General features: G+C 43.3%; 2 protein-coding genes across 17 annotated transcripts in view; one reads left to right on the top strand and one right to left on the bottom strand.

Annotated features, from left to right (window-relative positions):
- Positions 1-572: 572 nt before the first annotated feature.
- On the bottom strand, positions 573-11,646 carry DNAJC19 (DnaJ heat shock protein family (Hsp40) member C19). The gene is made up of 6 exons (XM_081008360.1): positions 11,513-11,646; positions 8,550-8,601; positions 6,801-6,874; positions 3,571-3,647; positions 2,602-2,672; positions 573-1,399 (listed from the first exon to the last, which is right to left on the bottom strand). The coding sequence occupies exons 1-6, from the start codon at positions 11,513-11,515 to the stop codon at positions 1,329-1,331; spliced, it is 348 nt and encodes a 115-aa protein (XP_080864486.1). The 5' UTR covers positions 11,516-11,646; the 3' UTR covers positions 573-1,328.
- Positions 11,647-11,737: 91 nt separating this feature from the next.
- The window catches only part of LOC308478489 (uncharacterized protein), a 451,389-nt gene continuing 441,957 nt past the window's right edge, over positions 11,738-21,169 (top strand). For 8 of the 16 annotated variants that reach the window (XR_013987046.1, XM_081008338.1, XM_081008339.1 and 5 more), the window contains exons 1-3: positions 11,738-11,949; positions 12,578-12,650; positions 18,216-18,257. Coding sequence is in view for 7 of the 16 variants with exons in the window: in XM_081008338.1 (XP_080864464.1) it covers positions 12,649-12,650; positions 18,216-18,257 (44 nt within the window). In the remaining 9 variants the exon portion in view is untranslated. The remainder of the gene's footprint in view (positions 11,950-12,577; positions 12,651-18,215; positions 18,258-21,169) is intronic. The other 8 variants (XR_013987049.1, XR_013987051.1, XR_013987052.1 and 5 more) reach the window with 5 other exon arrangements.

Below are 21,169 nucleotides of genomic sequence, written 5' to 3'. Positions count from 1 at the left end.
GAAGCTTTTGCAGGAGCAATGTACAGAGCAATGCTCTGTACGCCCCTACTGAAGGCTTCAGGTGTAAATGTGTGTGAATAAACCATATTTCTAAGACACTGCAGCTTCCGCTGTGCCTTGACTCTCCTACAAAAACCACCCTGGGTGAATGCCTGGTACTCCTGGATTCTTACTGCTTGGCAGAGAATGGTGGTGGCATGTAACATACTGCAATAATGTTAAAAACCTTGCCCTGTGAAAGCAAAGGTCTTTTAGGGCCAGCCCAGTAACTACTGTTAACAGCACAACAGCAGGGGAACTTTGGCTGTAAGCAAGACTGGATTTTCCGGTGTTACTACTCATGAGTTTGAACCTAGTAGCATAGGCTAAAATCTAGGAACCACACCATGATGAGCCAGAATAAGGTTCTTTGTGGTCTACATGGTCACTTTTTATTTATTTTTTAATGGAATTGGTAAACCTAGAATGTGGATACAGGCATGGTACTCTCTAGAGAAAAGGTTTGTCATTAATAGCTGAATAGGTAACTTTGCTTGGGTGTAGGATAGTAAATAACTCCAGAAGACTTGTCAGAATTTGATCTGGCTGCTTTATTTCTGCTCTTCCATTCTTCAGCATTCACTGATGTTTCAGGATGTTCAAAGATGCAGATTTTGAGAGGGGATGGCATACAGGTTAAGTTTTTCTTGTTACTAAGACTGTTGAAACGCGATGCGGAACCAATGGCCCCACTAAGGATGTTCAACTCCAGTTCAGCCCCAGCCAGCATGATGTCCAACATATGGAAGGCCACAGGCTCCCCCATCCTTGCTTTCAAGGGTACACTGTGGGGAGGTCTCAATTCAGTCCTCATGCCTGGCAGCTGTTTTAAGGGTTCAATCTCAAAAGAAGGAGAGAGCCTTGACACAGATCTGTTTCTGGTCAATGTAAGTGTTTTACAAACGTAAGATTATTCTAATAAATTTATTGCTTTGAAACTTGCAATTATAAAAAGCTAGGAATTTCATGATGGGAATAAACCAGATAGACGTTTTATAATAGGGCAATTTGTACAACTGTCCACACTGAATTAAATTATTTCAAAACACTACATGATGAGACTTAAAAGGTGGCTGTGGGGTTTTTTTGCAACCCAGTCTTGGATGTTGGTGTTACCTTGCTAACTCATTGCTCTCACCTGAATATAGATTCAGGTCTGTAAATATAAGCAAAAAGATGAATGATATGACCAATACTGGAGCAAACAGTCCCTCCTGGCACAAACTTCATCTTTTGTCAACAATAAGAATAAATTTTAAAAATAAAGCCATTGATCAGGTGGTGTGTCTTCATTTCTTAGCTTGACCTTCCAATAAGTCTTTAGCTTCATTAATTTTGGCTGCGACATACGGAGAACCTCCTGGCAAAGGGGGGAAAAAAAGGATGTCATACACCACAAAAGGGAATTATTTGTCCCAACCTTTCGATACGTGCCATGGTCTAAACCACAGAGCCTAGGGCTTGCTGATCGGAAGGCTGGCAGTTTGAATCCCCGCGACGGGGTGAGCTCCCGTTGTTCGGTCCCAGCTCCTGCCCACCTAGCAGTTCGGAATCACATCAAGTGCAAGTAGATAAATAGGTGCCTTTCCGGCGGAAAGGTAAACAGCATTTCCATGCACTGCTCTGGTTCACCAGAAGCGGCTTAGTCATGCTGGTCACATGACCCGGAAGCTGTCTGCGGACAAACGCTGGCTCCTCCGACCTACAGAGCAAGATGAGCGCACAACTCCCGAGTCGTCCACGACTGGAGCTAACGGTCAGGGGTACTTTTACCTTTACCTTTATACACCTATGTATCATGACAGGAATAAAAGCCATTTCAGGGTGATGGACATAGGGAGAACCTTCAGAATGACAAAATTATCCCATCAGAGGATGTGCTATTAGCATGATTCCATGATTCTATTAATATGATTCTATAGAGCTGAAAGGGAACCCGGGTCATCTAATCCAACATCCTGCAATGCAGGAATCTCTTGCCCAATGTGGGGCTCAAACCCTGAGATTAAGGGTCTCATACTCTACTAATTGAGCTGCTCTATACACTCAAGTGGGACGCGGGTGGCGCTGTGGGTTAAACCAGAGCCTAGGACTTGCCGATCAGAAGGTTGGCGGTTCGAATCCCCACGACGGGGTGAGCTCCTTTTGCTTGGTCCCTGCTCCTGCCAACCTAGCAGTTCGAAAGCACGTCAAAGTGCAAGTAGATAAATAGGTACCCCTCCGGCGGGAAGGTAAACAGCGTTTCCGTGCGCTGCTCTGGTTCACCAGAAGCGGCTTAGTCATGCTGGCCACATGACTCGGAAGCTGTACGCCGGCTCCCTCGGCCAATAAAGGGAGATGAGCGCCGTAACCCCAGAGTTGGTCATGGCTGGACCTAATGGTCAGGAGTCCCTTTACCTTTTTATACACTCAAGCAAAGTACCCGAAAGAGGGCCCTTCCACACCTACCAGAAAACATCACATTTTCTCCTTGGCACAACACTTGAAGACTTCCCATCTGACTTTGCAGCACGGTCTCATACTAAACAAACACTGACAAATGTCAAAATTTATCTCATTTACCTTTATCAGGATGATTCAAGAGCATGATTCGTCTGTGAGCTTCTCTGATTTTTCCTTTATTAGCTGTAGGACTAGTGGTTAAAACAAAAACAACAAAAATCAGTTCCAGGTATGTTCAAAAGTAGCAACCTATCTGTCATCAGGGATGGGCTGCTGCTTTGGCCTATTGGCACTAACTTGGCCCACTTGTATCAGACATTCAAACATCACTATTAATGAGTTACACACAGCATTCTTGCAATGCAGCCCTAACTAAAAAGTTGTATGCGCATTCCACAATATTTACAAAATTCCAGCAGCAGGCACAAAAAGAAATGGTCTCTCCCACTTGATTAGTTTGTGGCTACATGAACAGACAGATAAAATGTTTTCTCCCCTGCTTCTATTGTTATTTCTTTTGCTGGTGTGTTACATACTCAAATAAAAATTTATTTGTTTGTTAAAGTATTTATATAACGCTGTATTGTAAAAATATATCACAGTGGTTTATAATGATATAAAACCAGAACCGAACAATAGCATAAAATGTTAAAAACAAGTTAAAAGCAAAGAAAGAAATTAAAGAAACATCAACAGACCATGGGGGGCGGGGTACCTGCATAGGCCTGGGGGGTGTACAAGTTTTCAGAAGATGACTGCTGAATCTCTACTCACAGATCTTTCCATGAGACTGGGCCAATGACACTAAAGGCTCAATTTCTCATTTTCACTCTCGGGGAATGACCAGGATGCTTCTGCAGACTGGTATGTTTCTTCTCTTCAACTAGACAAGCCCTACCTTTAACACAGGACCCAAAAGTCTGGAGAACACTTACGTACCTCAGCCTAACTTCACTTTTGTGATGCTCAATGGTTTGGGACAAATGAATCTGATTGACTCTGAAATTTCATATACCAAGCATACACCAGAGAAAGTCACCAAGAGTTGTTGGGCCCCTGCGTCTTTGAAAACCTGAAATTCTTTCTTACCTCACTCCTAATATTAAAGCAGCTTCCCGCTTGGTCATTTTGGGTTCAAATCCTCCTCTGTAGTAGGCACTGAAGGCCTAAAATAAGATGCATTAAAAAAAAGCATTATGCAAAATGAGCAAGATAACTGTGTGGCTAGCATCCTTATTTGGTTGAGTCACTAGGTGGTACTAGAAACAGTTGCATCTAGTCAGCTACCTGTGGTGGTTCTGTTCTTGTTTAAGAGAAATAATAACATTCTTGTCTAGCTTCCTGACTAGTGTGTGCAGTGCCTAGAGAGGCCTAGACCATTTCCTGTATTTGAGGCCCCTACCCATAATATTTTTTTTAATGACTTCAACCACACAAAACCACCTCAACTCAACAACCAAAAGCTGCTTCCTTGCTTCAGACTCGAGAAATAACAATGATGCACATGAAAGCAAGTCTGAGAATATAACACACCAATTGCATGGGATAACATTGCACTGTGAGAATTCATCAGATTCCCAAATATTTAGACTGCAAGCCTAACTCCACTGATCTGGGAGTAAATCCATTAGAATCAACACGACCTACTTTCAAGTACACTGCAGGACTGCAAAGCATTTTTTAAAATATGGTTTGTGGTGCAGGGCTCTTTTTAATGGGAAATTTAGAACTGCCCGGTGGAATGTGATTGTAAACTTTGTGCAAAACACTCACTGCTGTAACACACCTGTGTGTTTTCCTTGTATGTGCACACAAGCTTTCGTGACATTTAGAAGTCTAAACAGAGTGGGAGAAAATCCTCAGACAGGACTTTGACAGCCCTAAAGCAGAGGAGTTTATGAATCAGCAGAGACATAACATGGAGCCTGGCCTGATAAAGACTGCAGAAGCCATGGCAGAAAAAGATAGCGATGCAGTGCTGAGAGAATAATTTGTAGCTCAACGTATCCACATTAAAGAAATGATTTCAGAAACATGGAAGGAATTTGATGTAAAAATTTTGATATTTTGTTAGATATTAAGATTCTTGATACGGATTTTGATATAACTGCTTCATTATTAATTGCGTTTAACCTTTAGGTAGAATGCATCAATAAATGGTTCCTGTGTGCCTGCATTTTGCAACCCTTGTGCTCTCTAGGCCATAAACAAGAAATTCTGTCTAACCCTGAAAATGGCACAAATGACCATGAAGGATGTTTTCCTAAGTCTGTTTTGAGTAAACACTGGAGTGCAAATCCAGCATCTCTCCTTGAAACTCTTTGACATGTTTTGGGAACAGGGAAGTTAAGATAGGGGACTGGAATGACAATAAACACTGCTGAAGACCTGGTTGCCAAGGAAACTGTTAGAAGTGCAACATCTGAGACCCAAACAGTCTGGGAACCCCAAGGTAATTGCAGGTGAGTTGATATCAGTATGGAGCCATGCATCCCATGACCTGTAACCTTTCTTGATGTAAGTAGAAGGATGTTTAAATATGTTTTGATGTTTTATGACCCTTCGTAGTCTGTGTTTGAAATCCCTATACAGTGGTACTTTGTTTCCCGAATGGCTTAGTTGTTGAACACATCAGCTCCTGAACGCTGCAAACCCGGAAGTAAGTCTTCTGGTTGGCAAACGCTTTTGGAAGCCGAACGTCTGACACAGCTCCTGCGGTTTTCGATTGAGTGCAGGAAGCTCCTGCAGCCAATCGGAAGCCACATCTTGGTTTTCAAACAGTTTCGGGAGTAGAACGGACTCCCAGAACGGATTAAGTTCGAGAGCCAAGGTACCACTGTATAAGTTTTCTTCTATTGTGCCCCGTGGCAGTCTTTGCTAACTAGCAGTTCTGCTGAACAACTTGTTAGCAAGGCTGTTCTACTGCAATGGTTTTAATAAACTGGATCCCTACAGGACGCTGATATTGTTGTATTCTCTTGGTTCCGTGTTTTATTTAAAGGTGTTCACTCACCTGCATAAGAACAAGTGGTGTAGAAATAAATTCTCACCACAAACCGATGACTCCTCATAGATAAGGCAAATGCACTGCCAGAAAAATTATTTGGAACTGTGGAAACGGTGTAACCAGCAATGGATTTAAGCTTACTAAATAAAATACTTTTTAAACTGCTTAAAAGAGAATATGGATATAAAATCAAAGCTGGAAGGTTTTCAAACAGACTTAAAAAAGGTTAACTTTAGCTTGAGGGGCTTCGCAGAAGGGGCAGAAAATAACCACATTGTGGACTTTAAAGTCTAGTGACTTAAAATGACTAATATGTGCCTATTCCAAGAGGATACTGAAAGACCCCACAGAGCTCTATTAACTTGTCTGCACGTTTCAGCTCCTCCAAGAGGCATTATTATATGCTTCCATAGATTTTAAAAAAAGGATGAGATCTGGAGAGCACTTAGGAATGTGTAAATATAACTGTTGAAAATCAACCAGTTATGGCTCTCTGGGACCAACGTATCTCAGGACACCTTGGGGGGGAAAAGGAGAGAATGTTCATAACTAGAACAATTTTGGAAGGAATTTTTGAAAGAGTTATGTCAGACCGCAGCTCAGACAATCCCAATAACCCCAGCATTAGCCTTAATTTATATACTTCAGATGTAGACCAATTAAGAAGTAAGGAATGAACTAAACCTGGCAATTAATGAAGATTGATTACTGGCATAATATAGTCTGGGAAACAGCCATAATGGAAAATCTGTCGCAAACTTTGAAGGTGGCAAGGGGCGAGAAAAAACAAGTTAATTCTTACACTGTATGGTGTGGTTTTATTAAATATACAAATGAAACAACACATGGATGAGAAATGCCTACAACATATATTACAATATGGCGTATAAGCAGGCACTACTCATTAGCTCACGCCTATTGCTCTGTGTTTTCCAAACAGATTTATTGAAGAAGTCATTTTACTGGTTTACTGTAATCACCTCATTATTATGTACTGAAAAACAGTATGTTTAGTACAGGTATAGCCAAACTTGGCCCTCCAGCTGTTTTTGGGACTACAATTCCCATCATCCCTGACCACTGGTCCTGTTAGCTAGGGATGATGGGAGTTGTAGTCACAAAACAGCTGGAGGGCCAAGTTTGGCCACGCCTGGTTTAGTATGTTACTCCCCTAGTGACCCATTTTTTGTTAGCTATGTCATGTTTCATTATTTATGTGTGTACAATTTTGTAACAAGAAAACAAAAACAAAAGTATTAAAGAAACAACAACTAATATGGCTGCAAAAGAAAATTGAGTAAAGCAAACTCACAGATTTTGGCAGCGACTGAAGAGCTTGCTTTACTTGTGGTTCCATTATCTTCATTGCTTGCAGTGCATAACGACCTTGAAGAAAAGGAAGACTTACTAAGTCTTAGAGAGTGATCTGCATGTTCTGTTGGTGCAGCTGACCAGCACTAAAGAGTTAGAATGACATTTTGTGCCTCCAAACAAGCTTTCTACTGGTGCAATAGGCTTAAGAGGGTGCAGAGGTGTAGTGATTTCTACTTGCTTCCAGACTCTCTTTTGCTGCTGCTTCTTATTTCATTCTTCTTCCTGGGAACTCTATAGGAGTGCTGATGGCAACCACAGAACGAGCAGATCTGAAGCAGAAGTTTCTCTACAGGCTTTGCAAAGATACATGCCTGCAACTTGCATATTGAAAGGACGCAGCCCTGATTATAAGAGGCAGCTGCCCACAAATACAATGCACACACTACTTTTGAAGAGCCTAATATTTATCACATCACAAACATAAGAATCTTTTACAGCTTCCTGGGACAACCAGTTTGTTGCTCTTTTTCTATTTTCCCATCTATTTTCCCCATCTATTTTTCCATCCCCCTACAGTTAACTGAAATCAGGGGTGGGCTATGTGCACTGGCTGGGTCATATACAGATGACCCAACAACTTATTCTATTGCTTTATAAGCCTTTCAGAATCCAAGCTTTTTTATATAAAAAGAAAAGAAAAAAGGTTCTAGTTCTCCTGGTTAGAGATAAACTTAAAAAAAAAAGGAATTGCAATATATTGTAAAAAGTCACAGCCCCCTGAAAAGCCCAATTTAAGCTCTTAAAAAGTGAAATAACTTATATAAACAATACTGTTTCGGATTAATGATTTCACAAACAAGTCCAATATTTAATCATTAATCTATACCCGAGAAAGAGTATATTTCCTTGTGTTTACAAGTTCTAAGACTAAGCAGAAGCTAGTTCTCTGAAACTCTAATTTATGTCAGCCTTTGCCAACCTGACTGTCATGCTGGCTGTGGTTGTCCAAAACATCTGAAGCGCACTAAGCTGGCAAAGATTTATCTATGCACTATGTTTAAGCAACACAGAGAAAACAAAGGCAGCTGTTCTTCAGCTAGTATTCCCACTAGAACAGAGCTGGGGCACCTGTGGTCCTCCATATGTTGTTGGACAACACCTCCCATCATCCTTGACCATTGGCCATACTGGCTGGGACTGACGAGAATCTCGATCAGCAACATCTGGGGAGCCACAGGTTCCCCATCTGTCCTAGAAGATCACCAAAGCTGCAGCAGCTTCAAAGGAAAATTTAAAATCGTTATAATTTCGGACGGCATTCTAGTGTCAGAATCAAGCACTTATAATAAGATTTAGACCAGAGATTCTAAATTTGTAGGACAGGACCCTCTAGGCTGATTAAGCTCTGCTACCTGAAGCAAGTGATGGACTGTTTGGGCAGAAACTCTGAAAACAATAGCTGGAGGAGGGAGTTAAATTCCTGCAATTTATGTAAATCCTAAAACAGTCAGATGAGTTCTGTTCTCAGGCAGGAAAGTAAGAGGACAAAGAAATAAGCACACCTGGTGACCTGCTAATATATTATTTAATACTTGCCACAAGCCACAGATTTTAATGTCAGATGTATGCTCTCGTGTGTGAGGTCAAAGACTCAGCAACAGTGATACTATCAATTTACAATGCAATACTATTCAAAGCAGTCAGAAATAAAGCCTGCATACAAAATTCTGCATACAGAAATACAAACCTGCATATCCAGCAGCAGCTATTGTCAGACCGACTGCTATCATAGTAGTAGCCTAAGAAAGGAGGGTGGGGAGAAGGAGAGGCAATATCAGAAAATGAAAAAAGCAGTAATTTCAGTGCATAAGTATTAATGCTATTGAGACTCAGTGGGCTTGGGAAATAAAGGGAGAGAAAACACCCTGAAAAATGATAAGATACCTGGGATACAGACTGCTCACACACTACAGAGAGCCTTAATTGGTAGCTTTCAACCCCTTCTAGCATTTGAAACCATACACAGCGTTCCTGCAACAGCTATTCTTGGGCAAAGAGATAAGTGCAGTCACTGAAACATGAATGATAGATATATTTACAGTCCCTCCCATCAACATTATTTAAGCAAGAGGAATCAGCAAAATTCAAGGGCACATCCTAACTAAGCTGTTAGGATCACTTCCCCCATAAACTGTGTAGCTGGTCAGGGGTGTGACCTGGGAAGAGGGTGTGTGACCCGGGGAAGAGTACAGCAGGCTGGACTAAGGGGCCTGATGAACTATATTCAGCTTCTGAGCCAGAGGGTCCCACCTCTTCTACAAGGAATGATCTATCTTGTACAGGAAAACAAACACATTAGCTAACAAAGGCGAGTTCTCTATCCAACCATGCGGACACAAAGGAAAACACTCCATCTCATGTTATGGTGACAACAGATGATTCACAGATGGGCAGCTCCTATCAAAGTGGCCTATGCGGCTCAAGGGGTCTGGATCTGGCCTGCCAGCTGGACCCACTTCCTCAACACTGTCCTAGAAGGAGTATGTTATAGGTCTAGTTCTGTTGCTAGACTAAATGTCTATCATCTCTTAGTGCAAGGTTTCTCAAACTTGGGTCTCCAGCTGATGTTGGGACTACAATTCCCATCATCCCTGACCACTGGTCCGGCTAGCTGTGGATGATAGGAGTTGTAGTCCAACAACAGCTAGAGACCAAAGTTTGAGAAACACTGCCTTAGTGGTTGGGGCTCATGAGAACTGGGAGTCTGGGAATCTGGAAGGTTACTAGTTCCCTCTCCCTGATCTAGCGTAGCTTCCTGTTTCCAGCTGTGACAAATCAAACACTCAAAGACCAAAAATTGTGGTTAAAACCATTAGTATGACTGGTCTGAAAAAGCAATGACCAGCAATTTTGGTCTCTCCCTCCCAACCCTTAGCTGCCTTGAAAAAAGAAATTCCAGTGACCTATGCCCCCATATACGTAGCCTTAGAGAACTACTCCCCTCCCTCAGACAGACACAAGCCCCTTCATATCTAGATTGATAAGAAATACCACAATCAGAATAAAGATTTTTTAGGGCAAGTCTTTACATGAAGATTTTTTTCAGTGGATACCAATTTCAAACCACACAATGTGGAAGGAAGCCAGCTTAGTATGTGTACAAGGATAAAAAATATTAGCGTTTAAGGTGCCCAAAGACTATTTTCTGGTTTTGCTGCAACAGACTAACACAGCTACCTGCACCACTGCTGGGAAATTGAAAATAGTTGGCTGTTAATCCAAATTCATATTACTCCAGACTAAGGCTGCAATCCTACGCACACTTTCTTGGAAGTGTCACTGGGCACAGATAGTGAGATTTACTTTTGAGTAAGCAAGCACAGCATTGAGCTGCAAGGCGCATACAGCCCAGTGCTTACTTCCGTATATCATATTTTTTGTGCAGCTCCCGTGCATGCTCCCTGCGCCTACCTCTTCAAAATGAAAGGTCAAATTACTTACACACACACACACACACACACACACCTGTTCAGAAAAGACAGCCACCATTCCCTCTGCTCAACGAAGCAGAGAGAGGGGGAGAAAGAGAAAAGGTTTCTTTCAGAAGAAAGGTAAATTGAAAGGGAAGAAAGGACGAATTGCAGCAAATCATAAGAAGACTGGAAGAGTCTGGCTTCTGGATCAGCCCAGTGGCCCATCCAGTCCAGCATGCTGTTGTTAATTAAATTTGTATACCACCCTATATGGCAGCAGGTCTCAGGGCTCTGTTCTCACAGCGGCCAGCCAGATGGGAAACCCACATGCAGGATCCGGGCACGAGAGCACTCTTCTCCCCTCCCTCTTGTGGTTTCCAGCAACTGGGGCATTCAGAAACATTTGCTGCCTTCAACTGCGAAGGGCAGAGCCAGTCCTGTATAATGCAGGATTGTCCCATATTTCAATGCCAAAATGCTACGTCCTGTATTGATAGTTTTATCCTGTACATCATAGAATTGAAGAGTTTGAGGGGTCCCCAGGGTCGTCTAGTCCAACCCCCTGCAATGCACGTCCTCTCTCTCTCTCTCTCCCAAGTTAGGGATCCTCTCCAAATGCATGCGTTTGAAAGGGTGTGTTGAAAGGTCATGTATTTCAGCTCTGGGTAGCCAAGCACAGACAGATTTTCAAATCCGCACATGCATGTGCAACGAATTCCAGGGGACCCATCCTGTGAGGCTGCAATGGCTTGCTTTGAGGTTACTTCAGGTGGAAAAACAAAACAAACCAGCCCCCGCCCCCCCTCTTATTTTTCCAGGACAAAGGTGGCAACCCTAAAGAGTAGGGGTCAGCAAACTTTTTCAGCAGGGGGCCGGTCCACTCTCCCTCAGACCTTGTGGGGGGCCGGACTATCTATCTATCTATTTTTTTGGGGAGGGGGAGAACGAATTTCTATGCCCCACAAATAACCCAGAGATGCATTTTAAATAAAAGGACACTTTCTACTCATGTCAAAACATGCTGATTCCCGGACCGTCCGCGGGCCGGATTTCGAGGGCGATTGGGCAGTATCCGGCCCCCGGGCCTTGGCTTGCCTCCCCATGCTATAGAGCACAGCCATAGCTGCCGGAAGCCCCTCTCCCCACCCCACCCGCGACCCCTCGCCCCAAGCGGGGAGGCGTTTTCTGAAAGGAGGGCCAGGACAGCGAGCGGGCGCGGCTCTCCCCGCACACTCACCATGGCTTCTGCTGGGTAGGGGGAGCAGCAGGAGGAGGAGGAGGGGTTCGGTCAGGCAGACACTGGCCAAGGGAAAGATCAGTCCCGCGTCCCCACCCCCCACCGGCGCTTCCCCGCTACCGCCCCGCCACCCGGCCGGCTGCTGCAGGCAGGTTGCGCGCCCTCCTGCCGTAAAGCAGAGGGGAAAGCCGGGCGCGCGTGTCGCGAAACGCCAAAGGGCCCGCCTCCTCCTGCCGCCCCGCCCCGCCCCGCCCGCGCCCGGCGGGAATTGGAACGGGCGGGGGGAGGGGCGCGTGCCAGGCCAGGGAGCGCTTCGTGAGGGGGGGAGGGGCGGAGGGCGGGAAATTTACCTCAGCGACAGGCTGAGGGGAAAGAGAATATTTTTTTAAAAAACATTGTTTCATAAGAAGGTAGAAATTAGCTTGGCCAGCTTCAAGGTAGCCGTACCTTAATTCGCATAGTGCAGCTATGTTATTTTTATTATTGTTATTATTATCATTATCATTATTTAAATTAAGCTATTATTATTAGTGCAGCTTTTTATTCTTGTTTATTAGTGGCGCTGTATTATTATTAATGTCATTTTTATATTCTTTTTATCATTATTATTAGGATTTTGTATTTCTGTTTTGTAATTTTTATGCATTGAACCACTCTGAGACTTTCAGATGAGGGGCGGTATACAAATTTATTTTTTAAAAATATTAGTAAATATTATCAGGGCTTTTTTTTTTGCAGCCTCTCAGGTGGGCGCCATTGCCATTATAAGAAAACAAGGGGGGCATTTGTGGTGAGTTCCAGCACCTCTTTTTCTAGAAAAAAAGAGATTGGTGTTTTTAGTTTTGAAATATCTCCATTCCGGGCTGAGCTTTTCAGGTTTTTGTGTAGACCAGCAAGGCCAAAATTGTCATTTTAACTCAAAAATGGGATGAGATTTTTTTGTTTTGGATCGTTGAACCAGTGTACAAACTTTTAAGAAAATTGGACAACACAAGGTAAAAAAAATTATTAAAAATGGGATCACTTGATATGGAATGGCCCTTAAATGTATGATTTATTTCCTAGGTTTTGCCACGCAACCTGAAGACTATTGAGACCCACCTCTTGAATTGTGCTCCTTAGGATGACACACATACATGTAAGCCTTGCATTTTGAACTGGGAGATATGGAAGATAACCACTTGAATACAAAATGTAAATGGGCAGCCAGTCACAAAACAGAAATAGTTTAAAACTCAGAAGCACCACAACACCGCCTGTGCTGTAATGTATGCAGTACAGCAACTGAACCACAATTTCCAACTTGAAATATGAGAAAGTGAATGTAGAGTAGGGAATGTGCCATGACATGAATTTTCAGAGGGAATAATGTGCAGTACACATTCTATTTCATTTCTGTTTCCATTTTCTCCTGCTCACACCTCAGATATTAGACTGTATATAACAAGTTTCGCTTTTTAGTCAAAGATACATGGAGATGCTGCAATTCTATGCATGTTTATGCTGTGAAATGACGCACTGTGTGCAATGATTATTTCCCAAGTAAATTAGCATTGCATTACAGCTTTAATTTTTATTTAATCTGTATATTATACACACTCATGTTCCCTCTCCAGTTATGTTCTATTTCAATACGTTTCGGCATGTATGAACAACTATTCTGTTGACCCTTTTCAGGATTCCTGGATATTGCTGCTAGCAATAATAAATACAGTGGTACCTCTGGTTACGTACTTAATTCGTTCTGGAGGTCCGTTCTTAACCTGAAACTGTTCTTAACCTGAAGCACCACTTTAGCTAATGGGGCCTCCTGCTGCCACCGCACCGCCGGAGCACGATTTCTGTTCACATCCTGAAGCAAAGTTCTTAACCCATGGTAATATTTCTGGGTTAGCGGAGTCTGTAACCTGAAGCGTATGTAACCTGAGGTACCACTGTAAATTTATAAAATTATCATGTTTTTAGACCACTCTCAGGGCAGTGTACAAAAAATGTGCTAAAATGCAACACAAACTCAGTAACTCACTAAAACCATAAAATTAACAACAGCAATAATTTTATTATTTATACTCTACCCATCTGGCTGGGTTCCCCCACTACCCTGAGCAGCTTCCAGCACATATAAAAACATAAGAAAACATCAAACATTAAAAACTTCATGATACAGGACTGCCTTCTGAAGTCTTCTAAAAGTTGTGTAGTTCTTTATCTCCATGAATCTTCCACAGAATATCAGCAGTACATGATTCACAGCAAACAGACCAGGTCAACTGTCTAATCAGTTCCCAAAGAGCAAGCTCAACAAGTATGCCTTCAGTACACATCAAAAAGTAATTGGCAGGGGTACAGATATACCTTTGGTGGCAGAGAAGGCCCTGTTATGACTCACCGTGGAAGAAGTCATAGTGTAAATGGAACTATCAGTAGAATCGCTTCTGTAGATAATGGGAGAGCTGCTTCTTCAAAAGCCCAGGTTCCAAGTTATAAACAACAAAGTGAGCACCTTTATTTATTTAATAAAATTTATATACGTATAGCTTGATTGTAGAAGAACCTCAAAGTAGTTTAAGATTGGCCTAGTAACAAAAAGGCAGCCAGTGCTGTTCTTTTAGGAGCAGTGTGACCCATTCACACCTCGCTCCGCCACCCAGTAACTTGTGACTGCATTCTTCAAGGGCAGCCCCATATAGAACACGTGTGCCTTTCCCTTTCTCTCACAGACCACATATACATACTTACCTCATCCTCGCTCTTTCTCTCAACTTGCACACACAAACTGCTTGTACATCTCCCTACCTCTTTCTTCCCAAGTGCATATCTCTGGCACCCACCCTCCGTACTCGGTGAACATTAAGAAAAGCCCCTATGTGGGGTGAAACAAGTGTTTGCCACCAGCTGCACATGATTGCCAGGCAACAAACTGAGGCAAACTGCATGTTCTCAATTGCTTCCAATTGCTTCTTCCTCCCTGTCATGGATGCTCAGGGGGAAAAAACCCCATGGGGCAAAGCAGGGGTCTTGTCAGCAGCTGCATGTGGTTGGCAGGCAACAAACAACTATAGGAATGAATTAGGCCAGAAGGCAAGAAGGGAACCAATCACTACTGATTCGTCCCCTCAAAAATTCTTTAAAACCATTCATGGTAGAAGGGGGCGGGTCTTTCAACTCCAGTTACTTGATTGACATATGGCTCCAATTGCCAATAAATGTTTTCCCATGCACTGGGTTGGTGACACGGCGCCCACTCTAACCAGTGTTTACTTGTATTTCCTGTGAGATCTGTGCTATATGCCTTCTAATCTTCCAGCCTGTTTCATTGACCAGGGCTCCTCAGAAACCCAAGGAGCATTTGGGGCTCCACAGTGCTGGAGAGGGTGTTAAAGAGCAATCCTGCCAATGACCCTTTCCATCTTGCCATTCCATAGTGAAACTGGAGCCTTGACAGAATAACTTGCCAACAGGAAAATCCCATAGAACACTTAGCAATCCCTTGGATTCCGAATATTTTCAGGGGCTGGCCATATTAGTGTGATTCCACCCCTGCAAGGGGATCTGCCACACCCACCACAATTTCAAACTAACCAGGGAGCAATCAATCTGCATCTGGGGTTCTCCAGCACTTTAACTGAGGTTGCCTTTGCCATCTCAGGATGGGCAGTGGGATAAGAGGTAAATCAATAAGATCCCTGTTCTCTTTTTCTGGCCCAACACCGGGTATAGCCACTCCCATCTGCCTGCCAGGTGGATAGGTTTCCAAGTGAAGAAGATGGAATTTCTGTGAATGATGGTGAAACACACCCCTCGGACCCACTAGTGCAGTGATACTGCATTGAATTGTGTGGCATGATGAAACTTTAAAAAGAGCACCATCACAATATACAGTGCTACAAGTTCAGTGATGTGCTACAGTAACTGATCTAGAAATCCCATGGAGCAATAAGAGGCACCATCAGTGTGCACAAACCAATACAGTGGTACCTCAGGTTAAGTACTTAATTCGTTCCGGAGGTCTGTTCTTAACCTGAAACTGTTCTTAACCTGAAGCACCACTTTAGCTAATGGGGCCTCCTGCTGCCGCCGCGCCGCCAGAGCACGGTTTCTGTTCTCATCCTGAAGCAAAGTTCTTAATCCGAGGTAATATTTCTGGGTTAGCGGAGTCTGTAACCTGAAGCGTATGTAACCTGAAGCATATGTAACCTGAGGTACCACTGTATGACACACCAAGAGAAGACTTACATTGCTGGTTTCCTGGGTAAGAGCTTGTTAAACACATATCACAAATGAATCAGGCTGGTGGGAGTCCAACAATGAGTATTACAAGCTAGCACTTAGTTGTTAATCAAATTCCCATAGTGTAGTCCAGTATCAATATAAGTTTAAATAAACAGCACCTCAAGATAGTTCCCACTGATTCTGTGTGTAGAATCAGAGCATGAAAGCTGGAAGTTGCCCTGCCCTATTACTTACATTCTGAGCCATGTACAAATGGCTTCATAATGGAGCCACAGATGTACCTTCAGCTATTGCTTTTGTTATGTGTGAGACACTATTATTAATACATGACACTGTATTATTAAGAATACTCACAAACAAGTACCAGAGCTATAATTCACCCTCATTTTGTGATAATCTCCAGCAATCAAACAACTCAGCTTGTCCATCTGGAACCAGCACGTGATATTAAGTTTACACAGATTGCTCCAGTGGTCAGTTGTATTTGTTCAGAGCCCAGCAGGAGAAACACCATTAGAGTGTGCATTCACTAAAAAAAATCCTGTAGTAATGTATCTGGAACAAAAAGAGAAAGGCAAGAGAAAAGTGGTCATGGGTGGGAGAGGGGAAATGGGAGGTCACAGACAAAAGGAAGAGAATTAACATAAATACAAGAAAGGACCAGAAATGATAAATATAGATCTGAGGGGACAAAGGGGGAAAAATATGTGGAAGAGTCGCACAGAGGGAAAAAATGGAACCAGGATATATAGCCTGGTTTCCATAACAAGTCAATTTGGGGTTTTTTTTTCCTGGAACAGCAGCAGTCTTTGCTTGCTATAGATGTGGCCATAACTTTCTGTTATGAACAGAAATGGTAGTTTAATTTTGTTCACACTTAATAGGCATCAACCTTGATAAAAAAACACAAAAACAAAAGCACTGTAAAGGCTAAATAGAAATACCTTTTTTCAAAGTTGCTTATCAGTGAACTGTTGGCTATCACAGAATTCGCTAAATCAGCCTGGGGATTTATTTAGCACAAAGGACCATGTGGGAAATATATCACAAAATGAATAGTTTAGGTTTGTGATATTGACATAAATTGCTTATCATTTTCTTGGTGTTGTCAAATGCTGGTCAAATGTTGATGTGCTTAGTGTATTTATACACAGATGCTGTCATTTTGAATAAACATTTGTTAGAACTGAAACAAATTTGGCAACTGAACTTTTTCTTGTCTTGCTTTTCTTGTTTCTTCTCTTTGTCATATATAAATATGCCACTCCATTTTCAAAAATCTCTCTCTTACTAGTAAATTACTGTAAGGAAAAGTAGATGAAGGTATGTTTAAAGTGTCAACAACTGTTGAAAAATACCCAAACATTCATGGGGAGTCTCATGTAGCCATATGTTTCTCATTGTTTAGCTCAGGGGACATGTAAACAATTTCAAGAATCTGAAAATACCGTAATTCACCACATAGTTGTCACATTTTTTATGCCACTTTCTCTTTAAAAAAAATGGGGTGCGATAATTATGTGAGCAAAAAAGACATGGCCTAGCAAGGTGGCTGGTAGCTGGCATGTCCCAGAGCAAAGGGCCCAGGAGGAGATGGAGGCAGTTGGGTGCAAGCCAAAGCACAGGGTGTCAGAGATATGTGCCTGCTGAGTTTGCGCATGCCCCCAGTGGCTTGTGCGCCCCAGGGCACGAATGGATATGGCCGGTTCTGCTGGCAGCTGGCTCTAGCCTGACCTCTGAGCTCAACTGCCAGCGCTCTGGCACCTTCCGGTCCCAAGTAGGGGTGTCCCAGCCCAGGGGACTGGAGTGGGGCAGATTCGAGAGAGGGGGTATCGGTAACCTTGGAGGGACCCAAGGAGGCAAAAGCAATCTGGTGCCTGGGTTGAACTTCCATCCCAGTCAGTAGCCAGTCCTAATAAGTGTAATAGGTTTTAACTGAGGCCACAACTGGCCTGGCTCTGCAAATCTTCCAGCTGTCATCCAGGGCACTGCTCCTGGCTGCTCTGCTCTACCCCATGGCACCAGGTATGCCCCCCTCCCCGCTCATCTTGTTTATTTATCCACTGTACAGTTTAGCTATCGCAGGAAGATGGAAGTTTCATGTGCCATATTCACTGAGAATGCACATGCTGAGAATTATACCCGAGAATTATACCCTTTGACTGTTATGTGGTGAAAGCTTTGGAACAGATTTTAGGGCCAGAAAAATGGGGTGCAACGATTATGCGGTGAATTACGGTACTTTACTCTGACTGCAGTAAACAGCAAAATGGCTTACCATATTTGAACAGTTATTCAAATTATCGCTAACATTGCAATCTTTCTTACTTAACTTGAAGGAAATCCCATTGAACTCATTGAGACTTATTCCTGAATGGATATGTATAGGATTGTACTGTAATTGAATTACAATCATAAGGTAGATTTTCAACAGCACAAGTGATAGTCATGTGTTTAACTCTATTTCCAGGTTCCAGTGGCAGTCATTTGAACTTTATAGGCTTGATATCTGGTAAGAAAGCAATATTCTTTTCTCTCAGTTTCATATTTGTTAACGTATATTTGAGTCTTTGTAATTTTGATACAGGGTCTAAGTTTTACCCAAAGTAGACCCTTTGAAATGAATGGACCTAATTAATTTTAGTATTTCTGCTGGGAGTAAAACTTAGTTGAATACCACCCTGACCTTATAATATCCACCTCTGGCTGAAGAAGGTTATTAAGGAGCTTCCTCCTGATAAGAGGATTTCCCTGAATCGAGACGTGTTAAAGCCAATGGCAAATGTCCCCTTTTGGGGAAAGGTGTTCAGTTGGGTGGAGGCCTTCCAATTTCAAGCATGCTTGGATGAGGCTGAATATATGGATCCATTTCTGTCTGGCTTTAGACCAGGTTGTGGCATTGAAATCTACTTGGTCACACTAGTTGAATATATTTGTCAGGAGAGAGATGTGAGAGTGCAACTCTGCCTGTTCTTTTGATGGCTTTCTATACCATCGACCACAATATCTGGAGCAGCTCTGGGAGGTGGGGTTGGAAGCACTGTACTTCATTGTCTTTGGTTCTACCTTTAAGGCTATTTGCAGAAAGCAGTTATGGGGCGGACATTGTTCAGCTTCATGGGAACAGTCCTGTGGTTTCCTGCAGGGTCCCTTCTTGTTCCCTATACCATTTAACATGTATCTGACACAACTGCTATCCATGATCAGGAGATTTGGAGTGAAGTGCCACCAGTATGTGGATCATACCCAACTGTGTCTTTCTGTTCCATCTGAATCTGGAGAGGTTGTTGAGGGACTAGGTGGATGCTTGGAGGTGGTGATGGGTTCGATGTGAACCAATAAATTGAAGCTGAATTCTGAAAAGCTGGAGGTGTTATGTGATTCATATTATCTAGGAGGTGAGTATGTGGCCTAAATTCGATGGTGTTGCATTCCCCTGGAAGGAGCAGATCTGTCTCGACATATTCCTGTATCAAGTGTTGTCACTGGAGGCTCTGGTGGCCTTGTTGGCTAGTCTGCCTATTTCCAGCTCCAGCTGGCTTGCTAGCTATGGCCTCTTTTGGACAGAGATTCTTGACCATGGTACTCCATTCTCTGGTCACTTCCAGGTTGGATTACTGCAATACACTATGTGTGGGGCTGCCTTTAAAGACTACTCAGAGACTTCAGCGTCTCCAAAATGCAGCAGCCAGATTGTGCAACTTTCTCTGTTCTCCTGAACCAAGTCACCAGTGTTAGCCCCCATTCCCAAAAGCTTGTGGAATGTTCCCTTCCAGTTCACCCCCTGTGAATGTAGTAGCAAATTGCGGCAAGGAATTTCTTTTCAGGATGGAGCTGTATTAGTCCTAATCCAGGCTATTACTGACCAATTCAACACTTCCACTGCTTCACCTGTTCAGTCTCTAGGACAAATAGCACACTGCCCAGCATACTGATAATACAACACTTAAAAGGGAGTGGGTGGTGCTGTGGTCTAAACCACTGACCCTCCACACAATGGGGTGAGCTCCCGTTGCTCTGTCCCAGTTTCTGCCAACCTAACAGTTCGAAAACATACCAGTGCAAGTAGATAAACAGATACCGCTGTGGCAGGAAGGTAAACGGCGTTTCCATGCACTCTGGCACTCATCATGGTGTCACCAGAAGCGGTTTGGTCATGCTAACCACATGACCCGGAAAGCTGTCTGAGGACAAACGCCGGCTCCCTTGGCCTGAAGCAAGATGAGCACGGCACCTCATAGTCGCCTTTGACTGGACTTAACTGTTCAGGGGTCCTTTGCCTTTTACCTTAATAAAAGTAAAGGGACCCCTGACCATTAGGTCCAGTCGTGGCTGACTCTGGGGTTGCGCCACTCACCTCGCTTTATTGGCTGAGGGAGCCGGCGTACAGCTTCTGGGTCATGTGGCCAGCATGACTAAGCTGCTTCTGGCGAACCAGAGCAGCACACGGAAACGCCGTTTACCTTCCCACCGGAGCGGTACCTATTTATCTACTTGCACTTTGATGTGCTTTTGAACTGCTAGGTTGGCAGGAGCAGGGACCGAGCAACCGGAGCTCACCCCGTCGTGGGGATTCGAACCGCCAACCTTCTGATCGGCAAGTCCTAGGCTCTGTGGTTTAACCCACAGCGCCACCTGCGTCCCTTTACCTTAATACCACATTTCAGATCCAAGATGTCTCCTGCAGGCTTCAAGTACATGTTTAAAAACATGGAGGATAAGGTGGGCACTGAGGGATCCACAGCAGTAATATCACAGCACCCCCTTCTGGAAATGATCCAATAGGAGTGGAATCACATCATGACCCCAACTTCCAAACCACAGAATTCATCCAGAAAATATTTCATGGTTTATGATACTGAAGGTCACTAAGATGCATGGGCGTAGCTGGGGAGGGGGCGGAGGGAGGGAAACTGTCCCCCCACAAATAAATAAAAATTAATAAAAATACTTAGCGACTGAAGTTCTGCCCCCCTAACGAAAGGCCTGCCCCCCTAACAAAAATCCTGGCTACCCCCAAGTCTAGACTCTTTACTTCCTTGTCTTCTGCAGGTATAGGTCACATATTAGGATAACCATCATGGCTTGAAACCAAATTGGAATGGGTCCAGATAATGCATCTCATTTAAGAAAGTCTATAGAGTTGCACAATCAAGCCCCTCATGAGCAGCTTGCCCCCAAAGGAGATATTTGTGGCTGGCTGAAAGTGTTAGAGACCTTGTAGACTCCTAATGCAGTGGGGATGTTTTGTGTTTCATATACTTCTTATGATGGTGCAAGATTCTGTGGATTCTGAGACCAAAATGTCTCAGAAACTTTTCTGAGCTATATGTTAGCCATTTCTATGGTATACATCAGGGAAGAGGAACTGGATCTGGCTGGTGGGTGATACATAGCTCCCTCACCTGCTGTGGGCCAACTCTG

Source organism: Podarcis pityusensis, assembly GCF_964106645.2.
Source record: "Podarcis pityusensis genome assembly, chromosome: 5".
NCBI classification, from domain to species: Eukaryota; Metazoa; Chordata; class Lepidosauria; order Squamata; family Lacertidae; genus Podarcis; species Podarcis pityusensis.
Note: the sequence above shows the minus strand (reverse complement) of the source record. Positions and strands in the feature narration are given on the sequence as shown.

Coding starts and splice junctions, on each gene's coding strand:
- DNAJC19 (XM_081008360.1), bottom strand. Junction 6,875..8,549: donor AGCTGCTGCTGGATATGCAG/GTTTGTATTTCT, acceptor CTTTTCTTCAAG/GTCGTTATGCACTGCAAGCA. Junction 2,673..3,570: donor GCTTTAATATTAGGAGTGAG/GTAAGAAAGAAT, acceptor TTTAACCACTAG/TCCTACAGCTAATAAAGGAA.